General features: G+C 47.9%; 1 protein-coding gene across 1 annotated transcript in view; it reads right to left on the minus strand.

Moving 5' to 3' along the window:
- The window catches only part of Ack-like (activated Cdc42 kinase-like), a 197,598-nt gene that overhangs the window by 133,415 nt on the left and 48,143 nt on the right, over positions 1-16,040 (minus strand). Inside the window, exon 2 of the mRNA XM_050169392.3 lies at positions 10,409-10,700. Coding sequence (XP_050025349.1) covers positions 10,409-10,693 — 285 coding nt within the window. The 5' untranslated portion in view covers positions 10,694-10,700. The remainder of the gene's footprint in view (positions 1-10,408; positions 10,701-16,040) is intronic.

Genomic DNA, 16,040 nt, shown 5'->3' on the forward strand with positions numbered 1-16,040 from the left:
GAACGCCTTTCGGAATCGCCACTGTCGCTTCTTCGCTCTTTATTCTCGGCCATGAAAGAGAGTGACTCAAGTGCTGAGGCACTTGAGTGACACTGACCCTCATAGGGTTGCTGGAATAAGCCTCTCTGAGATGGCCGCTAGCTCAGTTTCGGTGTACGACTGCATTGCGCATGCAGTCACCAATGCTGCAGCTCTGAGCAATCTCCACTCCGTTCTGTCGCGTCCGGTCTTGGCTCGGCCGCCACCGTATCCTGGTCTAACCAAGAGGATTCCGGAAAGCCGCCCATCTGCTCTGATACGAGGAAGGTCTCTAGCGCCTCCGTAACCTTCTCAGGCTACTGGAACAAGCCTAGTCCTCGCAAGGGACGCCTTCCGGAATGGCCTCTCTCTGTAGACTGGCAACGGCCTCGCTCTCGACGTGCTCCATCTCTAAAGATTTCGCCACCTCGCACTTTTCGTGCTCTTCCGTTTACTGGCGCAACCTCAGTCGCTTCGAAAGGACAAATTTTGCACCGGTCCCCTTGATCCTGTTTTTCGCTCTCCACAGAAATACCGAAATGGCGCAACAATGCCTGTTTAGCCAGATCGTACCTCTTGAAGTCGCCATCAGAAAGGCGAGCTAAGCAACAGGACACGCCACAGCGAAGTACCCCCAACACTACTACCGACCAAAAGCCACGGTCCAGCTGTACCTCCACGCATTCTCGTAAAATTCAATAAAATTTTGTTTTCGCCGTCCTCGAATACGTGCAGCCTAGACCGTGCCTCCAGTGCCCTGAGATGCTGTATTTCCCTGTCAATTTCCTCTATTTTCTTTTCGCGTTCTCTGTCCCGCCTTATGTCGGCTTCTCGCTCGTGTTTGCGTTCCTTGTGAATTTCCTCTATCCGTATTCCGTGTTGTCGCCTTCGCTCATACTCTTCCCTTTCGAGTTTTCTGTCCCGCTTTATTTCGGCTTCTTTTTCACGTTCGCGTTCATACTGCTCTCGCTTTCTCTGTCTCTGATTATCCTCCCAAGCCTCCACGATCTCCTCGTCATCTCTGCCGCTTGCCTCTATCGCATCGATGACCTCCGCCTTCTTTAGCTGCTTCCCACAATCAATCCCGAATTCCCCGCATATCGCGTTTAGGTCCATTCTGCACAACTTCCTCCAATCGATGGCTACCTTTCATTTGCCGGCAAGTTTCTCAAGGAATTAAGTGTAGAAGCAAGGTATCTTTGAAAAAGGCTTCCTACACCCTTGTTACCAGGAAGAACCACATTAAGCCTGGCAACTCTCAAGGAGAAAATGTCGTGCACTCACCACGCCGAACTCGAAGCGCTTCGCAGACTATCTAAGCGCTGCCATCCAGTGTTGCGACTGGGGGCCCGAAGATGTCGAATGTACTTTGCTCGTGGAGGAGTAAGGGAATGTGGGGCTGGACCCGATATCCAGGAGGTTTTACAAGTTTATATTACACATTTACAAAAAAATCGAAATAGTACAGAAAAATTCAAAATTCAAGTAGCAGCAGCCGATCACTCCCGAAGTCCGTTGCTCTTTTCATGCCCTGCGTGGTCATAGTTCAGTCACCTCCCCCAATCCGGCTTCGAGAGACAGATGACATCAGGTCCCACCAATCCGGAGGCCTGTTGCCCTTTCCCTCAAAGGGAGCTTTGTCGGAAACACGTACATCACTGGGCACCAACAGGGGAAGGGGGATCGTACACTGACTTCGTCTCCGTTTCCGGCGTGGACGTGCCAATTTGGGCGGCTTACAGGTAATGGGCCGTATCCTTGCTAATTGCCCAAACCCTTCCTACCCTTCCTGCCCTTCCTCACTAGAGTGTACTAGACTAAGGTCAAGTGCGCCGAACGGCGCTCTCTCGCTGTGGCACCGCATGTGGAAACATTTTGCGAGGGCGCTGCGAGCGAACTGGACAGGGGTGGACGCGCTTCGCGGCATATTCAACGCCATTTCGCTGCGGGCTTTGAGACCGATTGCGCGCGCACGATCCTATAATAGTGCTTTGTTGCCACTGCAAATTTTCATTAACAAATTTTTGCCACCTATATTTCAGGCATGTCTTATACAACACGACGTCTTCAATTTTGCTGTCATTGTGTAGTGCGTCGTCTGCTAGCGAGCGCGCGTTCGTTGCGCGGACGCTGGCGGACGCCCAGTTTTTCTTGCAAAAAGCGCGTGCAGTAAAATTTTGTATGGTTTTACTTGCATTGGTGCGCCCGCGATTCTTGTCGGCCGCTACCAACTGTAGTTTTAGCCAGGCCAACTGCTGTTTTTAACATTGTTTTCTAAATGTGACACGTAATTTTTGCCACAGAGGCCGCCTATCTGCAACATCAAGCTACGTAAGAAAATGTTATTGATGTCGTGTCATTTGACACACGCTTCTTGTTGGTGGAATAATGATCAGGGACAATGATCAAAGAAAACAGCATTATAGTGAAATAAACTAGGTTCATTAACTGCGCGGCGCGAAGAGATGCAAATTACCAGTGTACTTGTAGGTAAATCTAAGAGTACATAGACATATATCTCCACGACATATATGCAAGAGAAAAATTATAAAATATTGTAAATACATTGACTGAAAAAGTGAACTCCCGTCCGGAATAAGCGTGTTTCTTTTAAAAGCTGCACCAGCCCCAGGTGAACCAATAGACTTTCCAAGAAAACGAATCAAGGCAATTATTGGACGTTAATATGAACAACAGTGTTAGGGACAAGATATTGCCTATGTATACTCAGACTCAATCGGAGAGATCGGGAAGTCTTTACGAAAGTAATCTCTGTGGCTTGTCTGGCGATCTTCTTCAATGAACACGGCAGATCAACAAATATGTTTACGTGTATGTGAGGCATGCCGCTCCTTTAAATGCTTCAGTATTGTTCTTTTTAAATTATGGGGTTTTACGTGCCAAAACCACTTTCTGATTATGAGGCACGCCGTAGTGGAGGACTCCGGAAATTTTGACCACCTGGGGTTCTTTAACGTGCACCTAAATCTAAGTACACGGGTGTTTTCGCATTTCGCCCCCATCGAAATGCGGCCGCCGTGGCCGGGATTCGATCCCGCGACCTCGTGCTCAGCAGCCCAACACCATAGCCACTGAGCAACCACGGCGAGTTTCAGTATTGTTCTTATGATAGTGCACCGGATAACTGAAAGCAGCCGCTTATATTGCAGGAGCTGCTTAGCTGAGCGGACGCACAGTCGGGAACGGCATTCCATTGAAGGTATGAAAGATAATATAAGCGTAACACGTTTTTCTCAGTAATCATACTTGAGAATAATTTCTTTCGTTTACACCCTTAGAAAAAAGCCGAATGATGTAGCTACCTTTTTTTTTTCTTGTTCTTCTTTAATAGAACAAATTCTAGCGTCTTACGTCTGGCGATATGCTTATGAGGCACCCTGTTAATTTCTCACCGCCTGGGTTCTTTAACATGCACCTAAACAGATATACGAATCGAATTCCGCGACCTGGTTTGGACCCGTGAGCTCGAGTTTAGCAGCGCAACGCCATATCCACTTAACAGCGAAGCTGTTAAGCGCTACCTTCTCTACTATCGCGTCCGCGTGTAGAAAAAATCCCGAAGATAGTGCAATGACAGGCCTACCCGCAGCGGAGGTGACGCAGGCGTTAAGCACTCCCCATACGTGGGCCGATCCCGAAGATAGTACAATACCGGGCCGACCGGCGGCGGAGGTGCAGTTCGCCATTAAGGGGCTCACATACACAGCTTCGCTGGTCATCCTTCTTCACAGAGTGGAGGGGCACCGAGTTTTGTTGTTGTTGTTAAGCACGGATTGGACATAAAATTTCACACGACTTACGGGCCGAAGATTAGCACACGTAATCGCTACCTAAAACTGTTTTCGGCACCCGAGTGGCGTCCGCAATAAAAAAAAAAAAAGATACCGCGCCAATTACTCCGCGTTTTGTTACGCGAGGAGGACGGAAACATGAATGGTATGTCGCACTGCAGTTCTTTTTTCCTCTTCTTTTTTCTATCAGAGTACTTCCCGTAAATCTGAGTACAGGGCGCTGGATGGGGCCGACATGTTTTATTTGTTTGAAGCGGCAAGCAGGACGTTTACATATGTTCTTTTCCGGCTGCGCTTCGCAAGACCTATTGAAAAACTATATGCGCTAATACACACGAGGGATACATACTGCTTGAAGAACAAGAAAAATACTTGCTCTCCAAAGGGAACCGCGTACGTACAATCACATAGCAGAATGAAAGCCGACACGTACTGCGGCCACAATGCACGCGCAGTCACCGAGCAGCATTAAAATCCAATAGAATGAAATAAAGAAGAGAACGAAAGGCATCTGTTCCTAAGGCATAAATACATCTCATATCCAATTACGAACGCCATTTGGGCGGTCTGCTCGTAAACAGCAGCGCGCGGAGCAGCACGAACGACCCCGCCGAGCAGAATCGCCAGCAGTTTCCAACGGCGCGACCCTGATGCGGCCCAATGCACTTCTATCGCAGCGCCACCACAGTATTTTTCGTCCTCGCGCGCCTCACCGCAAAGCACGCGCCGCCCTCGCCGCTCGTCCCACTCAACCGTATTCCAGTACGCTCTATTCCTGACCGAGGTACGCCCATGCTGGCCATAAATCATCCGTTTTGAGAACCATTTTGACGAGGCCGTCGGCCCGTCCTTCTCAATCGCGCTAGCCGTGGCCGGATGTTGTCGCGGGGTGAACGGCCGATCACATCTCCAAGATTCAGCTGAGTGCATGTCTGTGTGCTCTTGTATGTTCCGTAAGATTTTAACACGTTACGCGTCGACTCAGGTTTGGTTACCTAACGTGCGCGGTAGAATTGGCAACAAGTATTTTTATTTTTATATTTGGGCGGTAAAATAACTACGCGTTACAATGCGGGACGCGGTAGAACCGTGCAAATGCGGTGCTTTGAATAGTCTCGGTGGTTCTGTTGGGTACAAACATGAAACGCAGATTGTCGCATCAATACTGTAAAAGTGAAACTACTCAGAATCGCTCAAATGCTGCAGGTCGCCAAGCTCCAGTGACAGTTGATACTGAAGCTCCGACTACGCGGAAGACAGGCATGTCTGAAAACGAACAGGAAGCCACATTAACAATCGATATACACTACTGCCGGACCAAAACGGCGGACAACTTGTGTATTTTTCAGCAGGGCACTAGTTTCTCCATCTACAATAACGACGGTTGTCACGTTTATTACGACAGGAAGGCAGTATAAAGCCAACAGGCAATGAAACCAAGGAAAGCCGAAACCTAATTAGCTGCGGTTGAAATTCAAATGTATTAGATAATGAAGAGAATGAAAGTGGACAGAAAGATAACTTGTGGGAGGCGAACCCACGCGTCCGTTGCATTACGAATTGTGACACTGCGACGGCCATCAATCCGGCCACTGTTTTGGGCGCAGTGGTGATATGTCTATAGAAGCACGGCCGTTGGATAAAAGGACACAGTGCGTGTGCTTTTATTCGGCGGCAGTGGTTATAGATGCATCCCTGGGAGTGTTAGCCAGCGCCACTCGGGGTCAAGATGGACAGATGTGTAACATTCCAAGCCCGAAAGAAAGCACGTGAAATATGTGGCACTTTCCGTATTAGCGCGATACCGTGCCCCGTGTCACAGAAATTCCGGCGTCGGCGGATTTGTCCACGAGCGAAACTTTCCGCATACATTTAGGAATAAGTATATGTCACGCCTCGCCATATGACACGCGGTATATGCGGGTTATACCGCCGCACCATTCTATCACTCAAGTTACTTATACCTTGTCTTACATTCTTGACAAAGTTACTCTTCCGAATTATGAGAATGACAGAATACAAACAAATGTCAAGAAATAAAACACCGACGGAGTACGCCTTTTATGTTATATCTTCTCAGATTGAAATATTAAACGTGCGACAGAGTAACAGATGTGATTCTTGTGGCGCGGCTGTGGACCACCTCCGGGATCGCTTTGTGCTCTCCTTCGAGCATAAGCATAAGAAGCAATCGGGGATTTTCGAATACTACCGCGTTCCACTCTTAAAGGCTAAGCTTAACTCCCGTATATTTAGAGATACATCTTAATTCGAAGCCCCTGCTTGACTTAATCTACATGACGCCTGGCGTGGACCTGCCCAGGACGCTCAGTACGTTTACTTTGGCGCGTTCGCAACAGGCGTCGTTTAGATCATGTCAAGTATTGGCTTCAAATTAAGATGCATTTCTCAAAATTTTTTCGCAGGTTTACTCAGGCTTGCAAAAAACTTATGCTCGCTACGTATTGAGCAACAGAAAGCTGGATCGGCAATTTTACAGGATGGTCTACAATTTTCTCATTGACAATTCTGGTGTGGTTACAATATTTGAGAAGTTGGTTAATTAATAACTAATTATGTACTTAGGCGACATAAAAAAATAATCCGACCTGCTCCAAGCTACGGCAAACAATACCTTGGTTCTGTGTCCAGCTACATGGCAGTTGCATATTTGAAAAAAAAAAATCTGGGGTTTTACGTGCCAAAACCACCACATGATTATGAGGTACGCCGTAGTGCGGTGCTCCGGATCAATTTCATAAACGTAGAGGTCGTTAACTTGCACTAAATGCCCGGGACACGAGCGTTTTTTGCCTTTGGCCCCATCGAATTGCGGCCGCCGATGCCGGAATTTGATCCTGCGACCTCGGCCTTAGCAACGCAACGCAACGCCAAATCCACAACGCCACGACGCCGGGTCGGCATACTTTCGAGCGCATCTATTAGGCGCCCGTTCCTGCGTTTAGCGTCGACGGCCTTCGGCGTCGTCCCTCGGCGTAACCAAGCGAACGGGCACAGCGAAGGATGAAAGAGCGAACGCGGAGCTCAGCGGAGGGTGAAAGGCGCTGATAGCAAAGAGAGCGCGAGGTGGAAAGCGGAGAAGGAGGGTGTAGCGGAACAATAAGGCGGAACGCGAAGGAGGTGGTATGGTGAAAGCATGAAAGGAATTGTATAGTGCCGCGCAAGACGGGCTCTGTGACGACAACCGCTACGAGATGGCGCCAGAGTAGCGCGCCGGCGTCTGTTCACCGATGACACCATCAATAAAGCATGCGGCGAGCGCCTCCACCGATACTAGATACCAGAGTTTCGTATTATTATAACTAGAGGGAAATCTGGTGCTGGGATCATTCAACTATCATGGGAATGATGGGAAATACAGGCTACGGATTGGAATTCTGTTGATTGGCGAATTAGTCCACAGGTATTCTTTAGCAGTTTTGGTTTCGCTCCAAGCGCAAAGCTCTCTGCCTTTGTTCTGTTCTCGAAATGGTGATGGCACGCTGGGCCAGCGGCTGGGGCGATGGGCGCTGGGTAAGCGAAACTTCGCGCCATGCTGACTGCTTCGCCTGTCTTGAAGCTTGCTTATCTGCGTTCGAAAATTCGGTCTTTTGCAACCACAGTCCCGACGGCAGACCGACATATAGCAGGCATGGCTGGTGATTCACGATTCGAGACCCGGCCACAGTGACAACTAACAATTCGACCCGTGCTAAGTGGTGCGTGCAAATGAGCACAAATGCTCGGGCTGATTCGGTGACAATTCACTACCCCACTACGAGCAGCACAGGTTAGAGAGTTAAATGTGCTTATCCTTGACCTCAAGCCAGCACGTTGAGGCAGCGCAGCAAGGTAGTATTGATTGCAGCACATCGATATTCGAGCGCTGTCATTAAAAGCTACATCAAGCGAGCAGCGCACGAGCTCGCGTGATTCGCACGTACGTTACTGCGAGCTCATAGCATTGCATCAGTTATTTATCAATTGCTAAAGGGACAGATGGCCGCTACTACAGTGCAGCAGGCATACTTGTGTAGCGGCATGCAGTCAACAAAGATTGCAGGAGGCCCGCCGTCTCACGGCATGTCGAAAGACCGCTGCCGTCGCGGCGCGTACGATCGTGCGCTCGAGCAGTTCCGTACACATGATGCCGGCTTATCGCTGCTGTGAATTCATTTATAGCAAGCATTTCCTCGCGTTTGTGCGCCTAAAGTTCAACTTCGTACGCAACTCGCTTCACTTGCGATTGACACCGCGTTAAAACTTCGCCGCTTATTTCTTGAACGGCGTACACGTATTCGGCGTTGCATTAGTTATCGCCGTTACGCAGCGTGCCACCCCTGAAAAAAATCTTCGGCGGCCGATATTCGCTGCAAGCCGCGGTACAACAAAACCGAAAGTGGCGGGTCCATATTGTAAACGTGCTTTCCGAAGCAGACGGCCGAGCTTGGTACTACCCAGTTGAGGACAGAGGGCGCTTTTTAGCACCATTTTCGCAGCGTCCCCTGGGCAATGCAAGAGGCCCATACACCCGTTGGAGATGAAATCGTTCCGCCAGGGGAGAAACGAGCGCTGGCGTCTAGGATGAAACTTGGCGTGCGGTCGTCCATATGCCAGCTCCTGAAACTGCCTAGGCAATATCAGCCGCCACGAAGTCAAACCACAAGCCGGAGTCATATCTTCAGCAAGAGCCATATCGAAAAATGCGCTCTCGTGGGCACGCGAGAACTTCCCGCAAAGCCCGCTGCGGACGATAGACATCTTTAGAAAAGCTGCGGGCGCACGCAAGAGACCACGCGTGCTCCTGGGTACTGCACATGCGCACTGTCGCCGGTTTCCTACGTATGCAGAGCTGCAGCGGGCGTCCAACTAAAAGTGCCTATTATTAGTCGTATACGCACGCTGCACGGGATGTTCCCGGGCACCACCGCATGCAAATCGTTGGCAGGAAACTTTCGCGCGCATGGAGATTGACGCGCTGAAACACAAATGCCCAATGCGGACAGAGTTTGGCAGTCGTCTAGTCGGGTTGAGCGCTTGCAGTGCAGTGGTGATGATGCTTCTTTCCGTGCTCTCCGTGAATTCGTGCCTATGTGTTATCGACTCTCGAGCAACAAAACTCAGTAATTACTTTCGTATAGCATCAGTCTTGCGCTTCTTGCACCCGCTGTCCTTTCTCGCTCTGTTGCATTAACTTGTGAAACACGCCAGTGACAATGAAGCAAAAAAGAAAGGAAAACGCTACATAGCGGAATATAACCATTCTTTTTGTTTTCAAATGGAAACATAACAAATGGGGAGGGGGGTGAACGGACGCCCCTAAGTTAACGCATAACAAAGTCACGTGACTGAAAGGATGTCCCACATCCGCCGCCACGGCCGTAAACGGCGCTATAGCTAGCACCCACACTTGTATACATGCTCGAAGCCCGAGAAAGTGAACGGGGAGGGGGGGGGGGAATCGCGCGCGTAATGCGGCTTCCACCAGCCGCAAACACTTTCATTTCCCTTTTACATACTGCTTTCACGTTCCACTTGGCTAATTTGTGCTATGCTTTCCTTGGCTTGATTGTATGTCGGCTCGAGTGCTTAGAGCGGCCAGTTGCGTGGCAATATTGCGTGCATTTGCGGGCTCCTTTCACGCTTGGAAAAAACTTCTATGTGGCACGTACTGAGCAACATACAGCTGCATCTGGAGTTTTTCATGTTGCTCTACAATTTTCTCATCGACACTTTTAATCTAATTAGAATATTTTAGCAGCTAATTAACTAATTAAGACTAATTGTGTAATTAAGCAGAATGCAATAACTTTTCTGAGCATTTCCAAGCGACGGCAAACAACATTACTTTGGTTCTGCCCAGCTACGTGGCATTTGCATATTTTTAAATCTTATATCATGACAGTCGGGACACCCTGTATAAGAAAACAAAGCGCTGCATGCATTAGCGGACGTCTGTTTGCGGCGGCGGCTGCTGTGAATCGCGCGCACGCCCACGCGCAGCCTCTCGTGATCTTAGCGAGGCAGTCGCGGCACACTTCGCTCCGTTTGCACCGTGCCGCACGGGACAGATTGTCCGCGTCATGGAGCCAATATATCGCGAGATGAAAACACGTAACGCTCAAATTTCGCGTTAGGGAGTACGTAATCCTAGGTGAATTTTTTGAGGGTGCACACACCCACGGGAACTAAGCACATTTTTTGCATTTACTTCGGGATCAGTCTGCATTTTTACAGACAGCACGTACCCATGGGAGCGGCTTTAGACTGTACTACCTTCGGCATGGGCCCACATTTTTAGACACCACTACCTTAGGATCAGCCCACGAAAGAGGCTAGAAGCACACATACCCGACACGTAAAAGCGGTATAACTCTCGAAGGCTGACACCGTCTTCAAATAAATAATATTTTGCCCAAAACCGAAATAACTATAGTCGTTCCCCGTTGCCATGGCTGACAGTTCCAGGCTCTAAGGAATAAGCAGCTGTTCGCATGAACATATACGACGCACCACTCGACAGTTATATTATGCTCTAGCCACCATAGTTCTATAGTTAAGCGCCGAGCAAAGCTCACCTGCTTGATTTTTCGCAGGTAGGTCTGGGGGAAGTACTTGTGGAAGTACTTTCGCAGGCGCCTCTGCTCGGGCCGGCTCATTCCCAGGTGCGAAAGGTCGTCCTCCTCGACATACTTGAGTTGTCCCACCGAGGACACCTTGAGGTCGTTGCGTAGCGCGTCGTAGTACGAGGAGAGCTCAGCCTCGAGCAAGAATTCGTACAGGCTGGGACCGCCCGGTGGGCCCCCCGACGACGAGCAGGATGAGCCCAGGCTGAAGGTGGACGCCGCCGACGGGAACGGCATGCCGCCCCTGGTGTAGAAATAAAGGGGCACGGCAGTGAAGAGCGACACCCACGAATTTGTGCGCAGGGGGACTTCACTAGCTCCCGAGACCCAAATACAGCTATGGGACATAATCGCCCTTCAAGCAGCTTTTTATTGTATACTGGTATGTTAAGAACCTGGAAATACATTTTTTCTTAAGTTTAATTGCCACGGTTAGATGCCAAAAGCCACATCTCCAAGCACGTGGAAGAAGTAACCATTTCCTCAAGTTTGCTATGGTAAAATTTGTATTTCATTGCTTAAACGCAGAGATGAAGATGGAACTGCGTGTAGTACATTGCCGTGCTGCTGCGCACGCACGCACGCACACACACACACACACACACAAACACACAAACAAATCGAAACACACTTTAAGGAGTTGCTTTTCGCCGTTTGTAACAATACATAGATCTAGACCAATTTAGTGTCACATTTCTCGAAAGCGGATGGCAAGAATGTGTAAACCACTTCTGTACAGTTCCACATTCGCCGGACTTCATATCCAGAATGAATATTTTGAGTTATCGCTTCCAAGTGAATTCTGAAAAAAAAAAAACATTGAATGAAATCTACAATAAGTTGTAAAGTGGCCCAAGGATGCTATAGGAGCATCGAGACTCATTTGCACACACTTCCCGTGTATTGTTAAGAACGGCCAGCTGCAGTGCAAGTCTTGCCGGCCAGTTGCGACAGCGGCGGCAACTTTCCTGGAGCGTCGCCGCAAACCTCTAGCCACGGCGTGACTAAGTCGACTGCGTGTGAACAACAATACGTATGTCCTCGACTCTCCGTCGCTGGAGCCGAGTTTGACGAAATCGCCATTGTGATTAAACGGGCTCGGCGGACCAACTACTGTTACTGAGCCCGCGGGAACGTCTACTGAGACCCCTTCCCATGCGCCGGCCAAGACGCCAGACAATGGGCAGTCGGCGGGCGCGCTGCAGCTCGGGGAATAAATGCCCCTACGGTGCCTGGTCAACTCGCCTACGGTGCTTGGACGGCCGTTTCCGTCACCTGGGTGTCGGGGGAGGACCGAGTGTTTATAAACCGCTGTTGTGCGGCTGCTCAGGACACTCTCTCTCAAGCAGTCATGTTAGACTGATGTACTTTCTCAAGCAGTCATGTTAGACTGATATAAATACTGCAAATAAACCCATATTCCTCGTTCTCGATGAGAAGCAGTCCTTCCCTTCATCAACGTCCTCAGCGTGGATAAGTTGGACGACGGCATGGGCCAGCTACCTTCTAATTCATGTCCGACTCCAATCTTGACAACGGATCACGAGCGATGGGATAGAACCCCCAATCACAACAATATGTTCCCACTTTCAGTATCATAGAATATAACGATCTGCTACTAACATTCATCTCGAAAAGCCGAAGTGTAAGCCATAATCATTATCATGCTGTGATGACTAGGTGCGATGCTGCTGCTAATAATACCAAACAAACGCATGGCCAGAAATGTGTTTAGACGCCTAGCGCCCTCTTCGGTGGTACCCGCACGGCCCTGCGTAATTGAATGGGCACGGAAAGTATGAAATCAAACCTCAAAGAGAAAAGAAGAAACTCAGTTATCAATTAGAATATAATTGAATATAACTGACACTTGCAACGTTTAACACCCGAACCCTCTCAAGTGAAGCTAGCATAGCAGGGCTCTTTGAGGAAAACTGTCAGGCAATGTTTGGGATATCATTGGCCTTAGTGAGGTTAGAAGAACTGGTGAGGCTTATACAGTACTGACAAATGGCCACGCCCTCTGCTATAGATGACTACCAGATAAGAAGCAGGTCAGAGTAGGATTCCTAATCGATAAGGACATAGGAGGCAACATTGACCAATTCTACAGCATTAATGAGAGGGTAGCAGTAGTAATAAAGCTAAATAGGAGGTATATAATAAAGGTAGTACAAACCTATTCTTCAACCTCCAGTCGCCATGATGAAGAAATAGAACAGTTTTTTGAAGATGTTCAGTTAGCGATGCGAGAAGTGCGAACTCGGTATACTGTAGTCATGGGCGACTTCAATGCAAAAGTGAGGAAAAAGCAGGCTGGTGAACAAGCAATTGGCGACTACGGCATGGACTCCAGGAACACTCGAGGAGAGATGTTGGTAGAATTCGCGGAAAGGAATAAGCTGCGAATAATGAACACCTTCTTTGGGAAGCGTTGGAACAAAAAGTGGACCTGCAAAAGCCCTAATGGTGAAACAAGAAACGAAATTTCATACTGCGGATCCCAGCATAGTGCAGGATGTAGAAGTGTTAGGTAGGGTAAAGTGCAGTCATCATAGGTTAATGAGGGCTAGGATGCACATATATTTGAAGAAAGAAAGGATAAATTGGTCAAGAAGAAATAGGCCAACCTAGACGCAGTAAGGGTAAAAGCAGACCAATTCAGGTTGGCACTTTCAAATAAATTTGCAGCCTTAGAACAGGGAGATGAAGATGACATAGAGGCAATGAGTGAAACAATAACTAGGCTGGCTTCAGAAGCAGCAATTGAAGTGGGAGGTAAGGCCCTAAGGCAACCAGTAGGTAAGCTCTCCCAAGTAACAAAGGACCTAATCAGAATCGACAAAGAATGAAAGTGTCGAACTGAAGATATCAGATAAAATTCGCTAACTGCCAGAACTAATCAACAAGGAGAAAATAAGTGATATTCGAAAGTATATATATATATATATATATATATATATATATATATATATATATATATATATATATATATATATATATATATATATATCTTCAGCCTGCTTGCGCCCACTGCAGGGCAAAGGCCTCTACCATACTTCCCCAACTAACACGGTCATGTGCTAATTGTGGCCATGTTGTTTCTGCAAACTTCTTAATCTCATCCGCCCACCTAACTTTCTTTCGCCCTCTGCTACGCTTCCCTCCCCTTGGAATCCATTCCGTAACTCTTAATGACCATGGGTTATCTTTCCTCCTCATTACGTCTCCTGCCCATGGCCATTTCTTTTTATTGATTTCAACTAAGATATCATTAACTCGCGTTTGTTCCCTCACCCAATCTGCTCTTTGCTTATCTTTTAACGTTACACCTATCATTCTTCTTTCCATAGCTCGTTGCGTCGTCCTCAATTTAAGTAGAACCCTTTTCGCAAGCCTCCAGGTTTCTGCCCCGTACGTGAGTACTGGTAAGACACAGCTGTTATACACTTTTCTCTTGAGGGATAATGGCAACCTGCTATTCATGATCTGCGAATGCCTGCCAAACGCACCCCAGCCCATTCTTATTCTTCTGATTATTTCACTCTCATGATCTGGATCAGCAGTCACTACCTGTCCTAAGTAGATGTATTCTCTTACCACTTCCAGTGCCTCGCTACCTATCGTAAACTGCTGTTCCCTTCCGAGACTGTTAAACATTACTTTAGTTTTCTGCAGGTTAATTTTTAGACCCACCATTCGGCTTTGCCTCTCCAGGTCAGTAAGCATGCATTGCAGTTGGTCACCTGAGTTACTAAGCAAGGCAATATCATCAGCGAATCTCAAGTTACTAAGGTATTCTCCATTAACTCTTATCCCCAATTCTTCCCAATCCAGGTCTCTCAATACCTCCTGTAAACACGCTGTGAATAGCATTGGAGAGATCGCATCTCCCTGCCTGACGCCTTTCTTTATTGGGATTTTGTTGCTTTCTTTATGGAGGACTACGGTGGCTGTGGAGCCGCTATAGATATCTTTCAGTATTTTTACATACGGCTCATCTACACCCTGATTCCGCAATGCCTCCATGACTGCTGAGGCTTCGACTGAATCAAACGCTTGCTCCTAATCAATGAAAGCTATATATAAAGGTTGGTTATATTCCGCACATTTTTCTATCACCTTATTGATAGTGTGAATATGGTCCATTGTTGAGTAGCCTTTACGGAATTCTGCCTGTACTTTGGTTGACGTAAGTCTAAGGTGATCCTAATTCTATTTGCAATTACCTTAGTAAATACTTTGTAGGCAACGGACAGTAAGCTAATCGGTCTATAATTTTTCAAGTCTTTGGCGTCCCCCTTCTTATGGATTAGGATTATATTAGCGTTTTTCCAAGATTCCGGTACGCTCGAAGTCATGGGGCATTGCGTATACAGAGCGGCCAGTTTCTCTAGAACAATCTACCCACCATCTTTCAACAAATCTGCTGTTACCTGATCCTCCCCAGCTGCCTTCCCCCTTTGCATATCTCCCAAGGCTTTCGTTACTTCTTCCGGCGTTACTTGTGGGATGTCAAATTCCTATAGACTATTCTCTCTTCCATTATCGTCGTGGGTGTCACTGGTTCTGTATAGATCTCTATAGAACTCCTCAGCCACATGACCTATCTCATCCATATTAGTAATGATATTGCCGTCTTTGTCTCTTAACGCATACATCTGATTCTTGCCAATTCCTAGTTTCTTCTTCACTGATTTTAGGCTTCCTCTGTTCCTGAGAGCATGTTCAATTCTATCGATATTATACTTCCTTCCTTGACGTAGTAGTTCTGCGGAAACCCGCAAGGTGGAGAGAAGTAATGAATAAAGAGAAAATCAGACATCCACCCGTTTGTAGCAATCGCTACAAAGGAAACCCCTACGGGTTCCTCGAAAGAGAAGCCTCATAGTTGAAGAAAAATTCGTCCTGGCCCGGGACTCGAACCCGGGACCACCGCTTTTCGGGGCAGCCGCTCTACCATCTGAGATAACCAGGCGGCTAGCAGATGGCAGGGCGAAGTCGAATTTGTCGACAACACGAAGCAAAGGCAAGGTTTGACGTAGTAGTTCTGCGGAAACCCGCAAGGTGGAGAGAAGTAATGAATAAAGGGAAAATCAGCCATCCACCCGTTTGTAGCAATCGCTACAAAGGAAACACATACGGGTTCTTTGAAAGAGAAGCCTCATAGTTGAAGAAAAATTTGTCCTGGTCCGGGACTCGAAGCCGGGACCACCGCCTTTCCGGGGCAGCCGCTCTACCATCTGAGATAACCAGGCGGCTAGCACCCGGACCAGGACGAATTTTTCTTCAACTATGAGGCTTCTCTTTCGAGGAACCCGTATGGGTTTCCTTTGTAGCGATTGCTACAAACGGGTGGATGTCTGATTTTCCCTTTATTCATTATACTTCCTTATGTCCTTTATATATATATATTGACACGTGTACTTATCTTTATCGGGCGACCACGTTTCGCCGCTTAACAACTGTAATCGCACAGCGGGGGACCGCCTGCATGTATCCGACGTTTCTGGAAAGTTATCGATGCTTCTACCCGGCTGTCTGTTGTCGCCGAACCTCGCGTTATCTCATTTCATCGCTTGAC

The sequence above is a fragment of the Dermacentor andersoni genome, chromosome 3 (genome assembly GCF_023375885.2).
Source record: "Dermacentor andersoni chromosome 3, qqDerAnde1_hic_scaffold, whole genome shotgun sequence".
NCBI classification, from domain to species: domain Eukaryota; kingdom Metazoa; phylum Arthropoda; class Arachnida; order Ixodida; family Ixodidae; genus Dermacentor; species Dermacentor andersoni.